The sequence below is a fragment of the Leptonotus elevatus genome, chromosome 16, assembly GCF_054856555.1.
Source record: "Leptonotus elevatus isolate MCC_2025b chromosome 16, RoL_Lele_1.0, whole genome shotgun sequence".
Lineage (NCBI taxonomy): Eukaryota > Metazoa > Chordata > Actinopteri > Syngnathiformes > Syngnathidae > Leptonotus > Leptonotus elevatus.
In genome coordinates, this window is record NC_141254.1 from 2,330,928 (window position 1) to 2,346,370 (window position 15,443).

Below are 15,443 nucleotides of genomic sequence, written 5' to 3' on the forward strand. Positions count from 1 at the left end.
AGATTAGAGTCCCTTCTTTCATCAGGAAAAAAAGTATATTTGTATCTGTTTCCATTTAGTAGTAGAATATAGCTAAGTTTAATCATTATTCACAAACTTGTTGAAAACACTGGAAAAAAAAGAGCTTGTTACAACATGACCCTGGCTGTATCAAAGACTTTTATGTATGCTCTAGCACAGGGGTGCCCAAGTCCGGTCCTCGAGAGCTCCTATACAGCCTATTTTCCATGTTTCTCTCACCAACACACCTGATTCATGTTCAGAATCGTTATCAGGCTTCTGCCAAACTTTTCTGATGAGCTGATCATTGGATTCAGCTGCGTTGGAGGAAGGAAACATGGAAAATAGGCTGGATGGGGTACTTTATAGTATGAGATGAGAAAGCAGATTTGTCAGAATACACTTTTAAATTGATTCCCATTGTTACAAACCATTTGATGTGTACATATTAAAAGTATTATTTTCACAAGTAGGCTACTATCTGACATTAAAAAAAATCATTATCAACAATCTTTTGCACTAATTCAAGGCAATTTGTAGAGTGGAAAACAAGAGCCAAAAGCAGAAGGCAGAGAAACCAGGATGTCAGGGTGATTAGTGGGTGAGGTACACAAAGACAAACAAATAAAAGGAGGCTATACTCAAAAAGGGAGCAGATGCCGACACAGTAGTCCCTGGCCAGTTCCAGGCCCTGAGGCACGCACTTCCATTCACCCAGCATGCCATCTATACACACGCGCACGCACACGCACACGCAAAGAGGCAAATACAAACTCTCTGACAGTTCCCCCTCTCACGCCCTATCTACAGTATAGACTAGAGCCTACTTCCATGGGCTCCATCTCCCAATAACCATAGGCCGTGACAAACACCAGTGGCTTTTTTCCCCCACAACAGGAGGCCCGAGAAGTAGCACTTGAGACCACGTCAACCCAAGCCTCACCTTCATCAATATGGCAACAACATCTCTGCTGTTCAATTCACTCACCTACCATAATCACTTCATTGTGGAAAGCAGATCAAGTTTATTCTAATGGAAAGGGTGCATCTGAATTCGTAATCACTTGTAAACTCACACACAATGTCTGTCTTAACCACCCTTGTGTGCTAAAAGCTCAGCTAACAATCATGGAAGAAAAATGCCAACGCAACATCAATTGGTGATGATAGATAGATAGATAGATAGATAGATAGATAGATAGATAGATAGATAGATAGATAGATAGATAGATAGATAGATAGATAGATAGATAGATAGATAGATAGATAGATAGATAGATAGATAGATAGATAGATAGATAGATAGATAGATAGATAGATAGATAGATAGATAGATAGATAGATAGATAGATAGATAGATAGATAGCACCTCTCTAAGCTCTCTCTCGGCTTTGCACTGTACTGGATGTATGGCGCTGTCTGACACCCACTGGCTGGAGGGTTGGGCGCTAAACAGCCTGCGCAAGCACTGACTGCACATCATTCCATGCAGTAATCCCCCCTCGCTTCATACAAGCGAAGCCAGACAGGTATACTCCATACATTTGTGCTGTGCACCCGTCGCACCCACCTGATTGTCGGAGAATGCATGCACACAGAGGAAGCGGCAGCAGAGAGGGGGTATTGTGACATCACAATCTCCATACAGCCTTATAATATGATGTGACAGCTGCTTTTAAGGCTTTCTGCGCACATTGGTTATTGCATGCAGGTCTTATTTCCTGCAATGGGCAATACATGCATGCGTAGGCACTCAAGGTTAACCCGATTATTATTATTTTTTTTAAAATACACAATTATAAATCCAATAGTACCTCTCGAGTCTCAACGTAATAACGACAGATCAAACTATGCATCCATTTACATAGCAGCAAATGCACGCCAGTGAAGGCCAAGATGATGAGATATTTGTTTTAAGGACGCATTTATGTTCCGAATGCCCCCAAAACAGGCTTAGGCTGCAGCTGCACTTACATGGTCTCCAGTACTCCTGTCGTTCCCAGACGGTAATGCAGATCGAGAAGACATGTTTTCTTTCTCGCCTTTCCCTGAGTGACAATCGCTGCGTGTTTTGAGTGAGCAGTTTTTATAGGCTCCACCGGCAGAATAACATCCTCAGATGCGACCCACCGTCCACAATCAATCTGCCTCTTCTCCAACCGGCCGAGCCGCGGTCGAGAGCAGACCTCTGCCTGTCATGGCAGGAATTGATATCCGGAGGGGGGTGTCCTCAAAGCAGCTGCATCTTCCATCCACCATGCACTTTGCAAAAAAAAAAAAAAAAAAAAAAAAAAAAAATGGAGACCACAAAACTCGGTCGATCAGCGATGCAGCAAATGCAAATCCGGAGCATGGAATAGGTGCTAAAATGCAGAGATGTTTGGCCGGAGCCCAGCGTCTCTGTGGCGACTATCCACCCCCTGCCTCATTGCTGCACAAAACAAACACGGCTTCTTCTGGATACGTGTAATCTCCGTCGATCATAACACGCGCACCTAGGCTATAATATATTTATATATATTTTAGCCCATCGACGCCGATTGCAACACGCCCGCTTTTCAGCAGCTCGCAGGAGACACAGCCAAATGTGCAGCGAAGAAAAAGGCCGAAGTGGTGAGAAATCGGTATTCTCGGTGGCTGTGTTGCGCTGCACCACTAAGCCTCGAAGAAGAAGGAGCACAGAGTACAGACAGGACTAACAAGACTTAAAAGCATCACAAGCCTTGATCATCAACCCCGCATCCATGCCCTTGAAAGCAGGAGTAAAAGTAAGATCTGAACATTAGCTGTGCCCGACCCCCAATCTGAACATTATGCACCGTGCAATAGTACAATATTAAAAACATTGTTTTAAAAATAAAATAAAGACAATTAATAGTGACGTGTTGCATGCAAACAGAGGCAACACGTTTGAACTGCAGTATTAAATACACATTACAGCATTCAAATCCATAGCCTCTAAAATGAATTCTGAGTGAATAATCAGATAATATTATAATAGACCTGTTTTAGGCTAGTAATTTAAACTAGAGGTAAAAATTCACCAGGTACACACTGTTGTGTGTGAGTGTGGGTACTATGTACATTCAATTATTTGATTAAATGATCTGTTACTGGTCCTATTCTTTTAATTTGGAAATAAAATCTCCACACTTCCTGTCTGAGTTGTCTGTCTTTACTTTTAGGTTACACCGTCAGACAGATTCAATCAGGGGCGTCACTAGGTTTCATGGAAAGGGGGGCTTAGCCCCAAGGACAGGGCTGGGCAAACTGGGTCCTCGAGGGCTGGAGTCCTGCAGGTTTGGGATGTTTTCCTTCTACAACACAGCTGATATATGATCAGTTCATCAGCAAGCTCTGCATAAGCCTGATAACGATCCTGTTAATTGGAATCAGCTTGTGATGGAAGAGGGAAACTTCGAAAACCTGCAGGACTTCGGCCCTTGAGGACAGAGTTTGTCCACCCCTGCCCTAGGAAATGCACAAATGGACAGATATAAAAGGAATACAATAATGTGTAAAAGTCAAAGTCATCATTAGACTTGAAGTGTTATTTCCGTCAGTATTTTAATATGGTACACACACACATGAAGCATTTTTATCAAATTAATCAAAAATATACAGTATATATGTATGACAATGTACACATTGTCTACAGTGTACGAAAACTGTATGCAAAAAAATGTATCTGTGTTATCATAAAGTGAGTATAATTTTCAATTAAGATATATTGAATGAATTATTAACTGATCAACAGAGAGGCTAATGACATGAATTTGGCTCAAAGCACAGTAACTGTCTGCTCCCAAATACTTCTGAAGTCACATGGTACCTTTCGTAGCATATGTGACTAGAAGAAAAATATTACTCAATGACTTCTAAATTAAATATGAAAGTAATATTAAAGTGTGAATATTTTTTATTTCAGGTTTTTAAAAAAAATATGCTTTTTGCCATGCCTATAATTGAGATCTTTCAAAGTTTTTAACCCCAAATTATTTTGCTTACGCTATAAGTTTTATTTACTAAATTTAGTCATCTCTAATATGTAAACATTTATTTCCGTACTTTGTAGGTGTCTTTAGTGCTTTTGTGTTTTGTTTTTTTGCTTTAAGATATTGTACTTTTAATTATGTAAAACAGAAAGAGTAGCCTTGTGTATAACATGTGCTATAGCTAAATATCTCCACGTCCTGTTCATTACTCTCAAGTTAAATTAAATGATGCACCTTGACTGACATGTTTCATATTCATAATATTAAATCCATATAGAGTTTTATATGATTTTTTGACTCTCACTGTCTACACTTATGTCTCCAGTAGGTATCGCTTCACACTTGCTCTCTCTACTCATTGTGCTGTTTCCTACAATTCAACATGGGTGGAGGATTAGTATTGTCAATTATATTGTTATCATCATCCACTGACGACAACCATAAGTGAATGATCTTTTTACTTTAGCGTGAATTCAAGCATAAAGTTCCCTCTAAAAAACAGCTTCATCTGTATATCAGCCAGGAACTTTACATGCATTGTAGAGTAATTATTAGACGATACAGCATGGGACTTTCTGCTGTTAGCTGGGCCGTGGTAGCCTGGCATTAGTCAGATTGATTTGTGCTTCACTCGAGGGAGTTCTCCACAATATCAGTCTGGGACTGCTCCGCGTTGATTTCCTTGGGAAAGCCGGGGCATGCTGTACAACACTTGATTGGACGAAGTAGAATCGTGTGCACGTCTACCTAACTTTTGTTTCGACCAATCACGGCAAAGGATGAAAATGTCGTCACCGACATGCGACTGTTGTGACTAGGTGATATCATGGCGTTGAGTTTATGTTGTCGGTTTTGCAATGTTGATATGCGGATACAAGAGACATAATTCAGCGAGAACAAAATTAATTGTAGCGTCTACGCGTTCGTCCACCAGTGTCGCCATGTTTGCTTTGTTTCTACCCACGGCTTCGGTGCTTCTTGTTTTCGTCACAGGTGCATGTCCCGCCCCAAAATACAATATCGCTCTGTGATTGGTCGGAACCACCAGTGGTTCGTATCGGTGGAAATCAATGGGAGCGGTACAAGATGGATTCTCGGGAGTTTGTAAACTCACAAATACCGCGAGAATACATCTTGCGAGAGCAAGGTTAGGGCCGTGGCCACAGCTAACTAATTGTTACTACCAGCAGACAGTGATGATGACTTACTTTTTTCTTCAGAAACTTCCTTCCTTATGTCCATCATCACTCCTTTTCTCGGCCGTGATAGACAGTGGACGCTAATACCGGCAGGTTCGGAGCAAGCAAACAAGCAGGAAAACATGCAATGGGTTATCAGTAAGAAGGAAGTTCAAGTGGAATGGATTAGAATTCGATACCAAAACATGACAAGCGCTCTCGCTATCTACAGTACTATTGAAGTGAAGGAAATCAATTGATTTCTCATCATATAAGTAATTCATTACAGTTCATCTGTCACATTATTTTCCTCAATGCTGCTTGTAGTTGGCATATTTGGAACACTTGCCTGACAGAGGCACGTTCAACTGCAAGCATGAAAACATGGACTGGATTTTTTACTTATAAAGACGTTTTTAAGTGGAATGGATTGGGTAATGACTCACAAGAAGCGTGGACAACCTTACACTTGGAAGTAAAGGGAAACCAACAGATTTATGATTATATTTACTTAATAAATGAGGATATGTGCCTGAATATTTAGTTCATTTTACTTTCTGTATACTATATATTTAAGGTTTTTGATCTTTTTAGTAAAAAAAATAAAAAATAAAAAATAAAAAATAAAATATATATATATATATATATATATATATATATATTTATTTATTTATTTATAATAATAAAAAACACAACTAATTCATTTAGGAAGGGCTTAAGAACATTTTAGGTAGGCTTGCGTCCCGTAAAATAGGTCAATCAACTAGACACCAATATATTGTTTATTTTGCATTCTGTAAATAATAACTATTGTTTGTTGTGGTGTATTTGCTTAACTTAAAAAGGGATATATTTTGCATTTTTATTTGAATTTTTTTTCCCACTCAAAACAGTTCCCAGTTTACAGTATTGGTGCAACCCAACACTAATTCAAACTTCTTTAATGTATTTTGAGACCGTGTCCAAGTATAAAGAGACCTACTTGTGTGCTCGCTATTATTCAGATCACTTCATCACAGGTTAATTATTTTTACTTTTAACGTTTTTTCTTCTACTAAGCATGTTTACATTGTGCACATTGTCCGTTCCATGCTAAATCCCTCGGTAGTAAACAGTACCTCCGCGCGGCTTCACAGAACCAATTATCACGAGTGAAGAAAGGGCATTTCTGTTATCATACATATCCTCTGTAAAATAGCGCGCGCACATGCAAAAGCATTATGCCAGCGTACTTTAATGAGCACAACTGTTGTTTCCATAAGTGCATAAAGCTACGACGAATCTTTGCCGTCACTATCAACACATTGAAGTTCACGGTCATGCGTTGCACTTTGCGCACCCATCCACAACACAGCTAGTTGATTGCCTCCATTGATTTATTTGCCTTTAGTTGTTCAAAGGTTTACACACTCTTCGCATTTGTTGTTCACGGTGTCCATTTATGTAACGGGTGGCTGGCGTGATCTTCCTTCTTCAAAGTATAGGGATACCGGCGATCAGTCCAATTTTTGCATCGTACCGCCTGCGTTCTTTTGCCTGCAGGCTATCCCGGTACTACGTAGACTTTTTCATGCTCATTGCCGTTAATTTAGCCGTTTTAATACACGTCATTTATACTATTGTCTAGGCTTCGCTTCAAGTCAAACGAGGACCATACAGACAAAATGGTGAAAGGTAGATGGCTGACTTCGTGGGAACTATCAATTCACTTGTGACAAAAAAATGGCATTACTATTTTTATTAAATAATAGTTAAAAAAACAAAAAAAAACGCAACAACATTATTTTTATAAGTCTTGAGAGTTCAACTCGAGCGTTTGAGTAGTCTGTCAACTATGTCGGTGTCCTGTTCCTTTGTTTGTTTTGTTTGTTTGTTTATTTACACACTACAAAAAAAATACAAACATGGCAGTAAAATAAATAAATAAAAATAGATACAATCCGTGTTAAGCTGAGGTAGAAACCCATTACGGGCTTATCAAGGACCTCACCTAAGAATCATTTTAATAACAAAGATATATTACCAATGCTATATATATATACTGTATATAGCCTCAACAAAACATATCTTCAACATAACTGAATTAATACTTTAGCAAAAATAATTCTATAGAAGCACACATATTTAATACTATATAAACAATCAGTCAAACTTCTGCAGCACCAAATCTCTTTGACATTAAAACTTCCTTACGTTTCATTTTATATTTAGATAGAGACATAGAATTGGTTAATAATTATGAATTTGTATTCCATAATTGGGCCCCACGGTATTTCAAAGAAAACTGACCTCAAGATGTGTGATACAATGGTAAGTACAAATTGTTGATGTGTCGGGTTGAATAAGAATTGACTTAAAAAATACAAATAAAAAATGTGTGAGAACTTTGAGTAAGTCTGAACCCATGTACTTCAATTTGAAAATAAATATTCATATTTAAAGAATATTTACATAAAAAATTGTCAATACATTACATTAAAAAAAGTGGGAGCAGTTGGGGCATATGACTTAGAAGAAGTAGCCAATCTGACTAAACGCTTTTGCAGCATTAAAATTTTATGATGATACGTAGGAAAAATACTGGCCCATACAATATTACAATAGGTGAGATATGGATAAACTAAACTATAATATAACGTTAAAAAACAAGATGAATGTATAAACGTACCAATTTTTCTAATGATCCCCAGAGATTTAGTTATTTTATTGCAAACAAAGCTAATATGCTTTTTCCCAAGTAAGTTTCTCATCAATTAGTATGCCTAGAAATCTTGTTGGTGTAACTTTGATAATTTCTTCCCCATCAATCAACACTTTCACGGAATCCAAATTATAATTCCTATTTCTTGCAAATACGGTATCATAATTATTATTATTTTTTTCACATTTAGTACCAATTTATTAGTTTGAAACCATTTTGAAAATGCCTGAAGGCCATTATTAACTTCAGTAATAAGTGAAAAAAAAAATTATGTTGGAAATAAGTAAAGTTTAAATAAGTTTTCGGACTCTATGCCATTCATTCTAACATATTGTACTCTATGTACTTTATTGTACGGACTGTCCATAACGAACACCATGTTCAAACACAAGGGTGTTCATATGTGCACTTGGCACCAGGATACCCTTGGCCGCAGTTTGATGATCGACTATGTAGTCCTGTCATCGGATTTGTGGCCGCATGTTTTGGACACTCGGGTGAAGAGAGGGGCAGAGCTGTCAACTGGTCACCACCTGGTGGTGTGTTGGCTCCGATGGTGGGGTAAGATGCTGGTCCAACCTGGCAGACCCAAACATATTGTGAGGGTCTGCTAGGAACGTCTGGCAGAATCAGGATGATGCGGGGCACATTGAGTCCGAGTAGACCATGTTCCGCACCTCCATTGTTGAGGCGGCTGATCGGAGCTGTGGCTGTAAGGTGGTTGGTGCCTGTCGTGGCGGCAATCCTCGAACCCGCTGGTGGACACCAGCGGTGAGGGATGCCGTCAAGCTAAAGAAGGAGTCCTATCGGGCCTTTTTGGCCTGTGGGACTCCGGAGGCAGCTGACAGGTACCGGCTGGCCAAGCGGAATGCAGCTTCAGCGGTCGCTGAGGCAAAAACTCAGACATGGGAGGAGTTCGGTGAGGCCATAGGAAACGACTTCCGAACGATTTCGAAGAAATTCTGGTCCACCATCTGGCGTCTCAGGAGAGGAAAGCAGTGTGCCATTAACACTGTGTATAGTGGAGATGGGGTGCTGCTGACCTTGACTCGTGACGTCGTGAATCGATGGGGACAATACTTCAAAAGACCTCCTCAATTCCACCAACATGTCTTCCTTTATGCCTTTTCTTTTCATTTGTGGATCGAAATACGCATTTGTAAATAGTTTTGGCACAATAATGGCCCCATAGCTCTCTCGCTCTCTGCCCGTTCTAACTCCATCTGACGAATTTCGGCATCAGTATATTCAGGTTCATAAACATACCCCCTCGGCTTAGTGCTAAAGACATTGTCTACGTCGTGAGTGTCGTAGTCAGAAATGTTATCGTGAGTACGTAATACGTACAGAAAAATAGGGCCTGGCAGTAATGGAGTCTTAACTTTTTTCTAGTTTGCGGTTTTGTGATGCAAATTTATCACTCTTTTGAACACAGATTGTTTTTTAGAAGAAAACTGCTTTATTTCCGTGGCCCCAGCCAATTTGCTGGATTACATTTGTCTCGACCAAAACCGGACCAGATCTCAGGTCACCGGACGCTGTCACTGGTAAGTCAGTGCTGATTGCAAATCACTGTGGGTGAGGATGGCTCAGGATGCCATACAGATTCACGTCAAAAATCCTGAACTATCCCTTTATTGTGTTGCGTGTCTGTTTTGTGGAAAACACTACTTCACCTTTTTATTTTTATGCAGGATCGTGAGTGGTCGGCGGTAACAATGAATACGCAGACACTTGATATGCTTTGCTAGAACAACTGTGTCTTTTATTCCCCGCAAACAGCAATCAACATTTATACTGCGCGAGGATAATCGTACGTTTTATCCCCCGCAAACAGTAATCAACACCTGCGCTGTGCTAGAATGATTATACCTTTCATTCCCTGCAAACAGTGACAATCACAACTCGATTTGCTAGAATTATTGTACCTTGTATTCCCCGCAAACAGTCGATTTGCTAAAATTATTGTACCTTTTATTCCCCGCAAACAGTAATCAACACCTGCGCTGTGCTAGAATGATTATACATTTCATTCCCCGCAAACAGCAACAATCACAACTAGATTTGCTAGAATTATTGGACCTTTTATTCCCCGCAAACAGCAATCAATACACTACAACGTTAAGCAGCATAATATGATCATCATCAGCACTTACCTTGACTCTAGACCGGAGAGCCTACGGTCCGGGTAGAACGAGCTGCAAAACGGCTGGGCAATCGCACGTGTTCCACAGCTGACTCTGTCCGGACCGTGTGCCGCTCCGTCTTTTATTCGTTAGCAAAAAGTGTGAGCGTGAGAAACCGGGCTGTCCAAGCCCTCTCCCAGACACTCTCGAAAACATGTTTGCGAAGCAGGGAAGGCTGTAGTATAAACAAGGAAGAGTTCCCAGGCTGATCCTGCCCTTTATTTAAAAATTGTTGGGCACCTGGATTCGTACAACAGTTCAGGACAATAACATATCCTTATACAAGAGGTTACATGAGGACATATCAAACCATGGGTTTTTTTCCCTTCAGTGTCACAACCAATCATCACCAAATTGATGTGCACATCGGTTCACATTCCCACTTTAGTCTAGGAAAAGGCTTTTCACCACCGTAAAATCCAAGATATTGGGGTTATCGTTTATATTTTCAGATTTATAGTATCAAATGCCTTTTTTAGATCTATAAAAATTCAGACAGTATTTTTTTTAATTATCTATGCAAGTTGATATTGCTTCTATGAGGTCCATGACTGCCATTGAGGTGGTCTGTTTTTCTCTAAACCCATATTGATTTTCACTTAAAAGCTTATGTTTCTCAATAAAATTGTCCAGTCTATATGAAAATTATTTTTCTAGAATTTTTGAGAATTGTGGCAGCAGTGATATTGGTCTATAATTAGTGAATATGTGTCTTTGTCCATTTTTATGAATAGGAATAACTTTTTAATTTTTTATCCCCTTCATCATCATCCCTGCCTTATTTATTTCGTGTGACTTTTTTTAATGGACAATGTTTACTGTATAGAGAGATAAAGGGGTTACTGAAATGCACTGTATGCGATATTAGGATCATCGTTTGAATAGACCTCAGACCAGTTATGTTTTTCTAAATCCAATTTAAAGGCAGCCATAGAGCGTTGTGTCCTTAGTCTTGTTTCTGATGTGTAAGTTATTGTTGATTTAATTAAATTTTTTTATTTTATAATCAAAATAATATTGGACAATTGCAAAGACCGGAAGATGATCACTTATATCATTAATAAGAAGTCCACTTTCTATTTTATGGTCAATTTTAGTTCTGAATATGTTATCTACTAGTGTAGCTGTATCAATTGTTATTCTACTAGGTTTCATAATTACAGGGAATAGACTATTACTATACATTGTATTTATAAAATACATACAATATAATTGATGGCTATTTGTTGAATTGCTTAAGTCTTAAATTGTCATCCAATGTTTTTGTTGTTGCTCTGTTTATTCGTCTGCCTAATGTAAACCAGACTGTCTGCATTTCAGTGATGTAATACTTAAAATAGACACTAGAGGTTAGCAATATGTAAAGTAACAAGTCGCTGGTGTCTGGGCTGGGTAGGTGTAAAATGCTGTCACAGTCAACGTGCAGTCATCCTTTAAAAAAAAAGAAGTGTTTTTACCTGTAACGCGAAAGAATAAAATGCCTTAAAAATACTCTATTTAATTTGCCTTATTATTATATATTATATGGTCAACTGCTCCAAGTTTATAAATGCACAATCACTACCATGGCGTATAATGTAAGTGTACAATTTGAAAAAAATAAACTGTTGATTAAAAAAAGAAGAAGAGGAAACCAATTGGTTTTCATTATTAAATGACAATATTTTATTTTTGTGTACATTAAATTACTCTTTATCAATGCAAAAATACATTTTATCCGAGTACTTGAGTACTTGATATAATTTTCAGTCGAGTATTCAAATGCTAAAATACATTATATTTTGATTGGGACTTTTTGTTCCCTGGCCCCTGGATTATTTGTTTCATTTTATTCATCTATTTAAAAAACAACAACATTTTAATGTGTGCTATATGCAAAATGACTGTTATGAGCAAATTGAAAAAAATATAGTTGCTATTAATTTCAAGTAATTTTAAGGAAATTTACTACAATTGGGATATATGTCTTATAAAAATCTCTTTAGTACTTATGATACATTAAAATAAAATAAAAATATATAAAAAATATCATGGTATAATATTTGAGTATCAGTATCGATCTCAAAAAAGTAGTATCGAACATCCCTAATGGTAATTTTAAATGGCCAGCAGGTGGCAGCAGAGTATAAGAGAGTGCCATGTTGAAACAAAGCTCTTTTTTTCAGTGTTTTCACCAGGAATGTGAATATTGACAAAACATAGCTATATTCTAATGTTAATTGCTGCAAAACGGAAACAGATACAAATATACTTTTTCCTGATGCAAAAAAGAGACTCTAATCTTTCTTATTGTAGGTTCCATGTTTTTATAGCAATTGAACACAATATTCTGTGGGCCTTCCAAAATCAGTCAAAATCCAGTATAACAGTCGGGAGCGAAGGGGGTTGCTTCATTGAAAATGGCTTAGAGTGAATGAGTTAATGAGCTCTTCTTACGAGTTGCGTATATCCAGCGGCCTTGTTGAAGTTATTGCCTTCAATTAACTTGTTCTTCTACGTCTCCTTCAATGCATCTCGAAACCTGAATGTTTTAACCTCAATAGTTGTGAAGTCTGCTTTTCTTCATATTTTACCATTATGAATATGGTTGGTTCATTTAATTCGATCAGTCAATCAACAGAAATACAGCAAACAAGCCAATCAAAAAGGTGTAAGGTGAAGCAATGGCTTATCTAGCCTTTTACATTACATAACATAAATAACAATAATTAATAACCACAACACATAAACACAAGATTCTTCATCCCAAGTCATGAAGAGAAACAAAACAAAACAAAACAAACACAAACTTGCTTCACAAAACAAAACATTCTCCCTTGTCAGGTCGACAAAATTTGCCACACATTTTTACACTTGTTTAATATATTTGTTAATCACGTTGAGTTGTTGTTTTGAGTTGACCTGTGAAGGTGCCTACTCATGTATATTATTGCTTTCACTAATTTTATTAGTTAAGAAAATGGCACATGCATTTTTTTTTGGGGGGGGGGGGGGCACATGCATCTGGCACAAGGGCTGTTCCCCTAACTGCAGACATCACCCCAGTAGAGGAGCTGCCACTTTAAATAGGGGGAGGCCATATTGGATAGGATCCCCAGGGGATATGACCACTCATTTTTTCCCACCTTCTGAATTGTAGCCTACAAATATTAAAAATTCTTATTCTATATAAATCCTTGATTATTATTTTTGTGTTTGTAATGTGTAAAATGAAAAACTAAATGAAAACAAATGCAATTTAATAATAACCTAAAATAAAATACAAGGGAAGTTGGAATATTGCAAAGCGGAAGACAACCCCAAAATTTCTTGACAATAATAGCTTATGTTCTATGTATGCCCACTAGTCTAAATACGGTATTTTGGTTAATATTGCATTAGTGGAATATGAGTCAAGCAGCAAAATCCAGCAGTTTTTATCAGTATCAGAAGGCAGTTATTTTGCCACTTGCTGTCAAGTGAAAATGACAGTTGCTCAGGTCTCAAGTAACAACCAATCACAGCTCAGCATCAGAGGTGAGCTGTTGTTGAATCACATTAAATTGTTATGCAATTTGTACATTATTTGCACAATATGATATACAACTAAATCATAACATTTCAAAATATTTAAATTAATGAAAAAGTGATTTGTTGGTTCTATGTATTTAGCTCGATTAATAGTTCTATTCTGTAGCTTAAAAATAGGATAATAATTTTTCTCATATGGATTTCCCCAAGTTCAATAGTTATATTTCTAAACATTCACTACCATGCTCTGGTAATGAGGGCCAAAGGTGTAGAAAATTGATGGATGAATTGATTTATACTTTTAGACATAAAAAAACTAAACTGCTGTGAACTGTTGTTTAAGTTAATTGTATCATTCCACCCCCACCCCCGTCACATACCCTCTAGATGTCAGAAGTGAGCTTGCAACTGCACACCGATGGCTCCCCTGTTTGGTTCTGCAGGTGTCCACAGTCCTTTGGAGCGCTCTTGTGACACATTTTTTTTTATTTGTTGTGAAACTTAAACAGCAGAAATAATGAATGAAAGGGGTTTAGGTCATACAGATTGTACTGACAAGTTTGAGAAAAATACGAGCAAGTTCATGTGTCAAAAGGGTTGAAGGGAACAATTGTTAAATCGGGGAGGCTCTGCAGAGCACTGTCAGCAGGAGGGCAGAAGGATGTGGAGTCATTAGGCTGCAACTTAAATGCTTTCCTGATGAAAGATTGATTGTGGTTCAGGGAGGGGTGAGGGAGTTTGTGATGCATTTATAACTCTCCTCATGGGTGATTTGCAATTGAAGAAAATAAAACACTTTCCCATTTATTTTTGTATTCATTGAGGTATTGTTTAAAATGTTACTTTTCAAAGGGGGTGTACTCTTTTTTACGCTGAGCACTGTACATTATGTTGCTGGTTACATATTAACCCATTCCTGCTCAGCGAAAACCATGTACGCACCCCCAAAATGATGATTTAAAGTGAAAGAATATTACTTTGCGGGGTGACGTAGCCAGGGTAGTGATGTACATGTCCTAAATGTTCTAAAAATAGCAACCGTAAGCTGCAACAATAACGGGGCCTCCCAAGTTCAGTGAGTTGAAGTAATACTTATCAATACAGAGGAAATGTCACCAGCTGAACAGCTACTCACGACTTTTGCGTCGCCAACAGGCGTCGATTTTGTTGTTGCTGCTGCAGGCTATAAATCACCATAGACGCAGTGAAAATATTTGTCATTTTTTGTAACTTGGCAATAAACTTTTTGCTTTCCTCATTCTTTTCGGCCACACTGGGATAACTTCGTTTCATTTTTTACGTTTCTTCTCAGTCTCGCTAACTGCCGTCACTTCGCGCCCTTTCGCTCTGTTTTTGAACATGCACATGCGCACTTAGCACAGTAAGATGGCCTGATCCATTAGTGGAAACTGAGGGGAGGGCCCAAGAGACATACGATACAAGAAGCCTTCTACTGGCATTTTAGCAAAATGATTTAGATCAAAAACATAATTAATGTGTGTAAATAAGTAAAAACTATATTGGCTATTGGTGTATGAGGAATTTTATGGGCCCCTTTAGTAACGTGAGGCCCTAGGCAACTGCCTAGGTTCACCTAATGGTAAGTCCGCCTCTGGGTAAACAAACATGACGCTCGCAGCAAAGAACCACACTTCTGGAGCGAGGAGGAAACCGACTACTTTATTTAGCGTGGTGAGTGACATAAATGTAATGTATTTTATTGACCGTAGAAAGTTAAAAGCAGAAATCAAAAAGCCGGCATCATTTCTAAGGAGCGGCACAGTAACGAGACTGACTCTGACAATACTACAATGACGAGAGGGAACCTGGCGTGTTTGAACGTACAATAAAATGCATTTGCTGTTGTATGTTT

The 15,443-nt window shown here is 38.2% G+C and overlaps 1 protein-coding gene across 5 annotated transcripts in view; it reads right to left on the minus strand.

The window, feature by feature from the left end:
• mark4a (MAP/microtubule affinity-regulating kinase 4a) overlaps positions 1–2,275 on the minus strand; it is a 51,176-nt gene extending 48,901 nt beyond the window's left edge. For all 5 annotated transcript variants that reach the window (XM_086098401.1, XM_086098402.1, XM_086098404.1 and 2 more), the window contains exon 1: positions 1,975–2,275. In XM_086098401.1, coding sequence (XP_085954527.1) covers positions 1,975–2,028 — 54 coding nt within the window. In that variant the 5' untranslated portion in view covers positions 2,029–2,275. The remainder of the gene's footprint in view (positions 1–1,974) is intronic.
• Between the last annotated feature and the right edge of the window lie 13,168 nt (positions 2,276–15,443).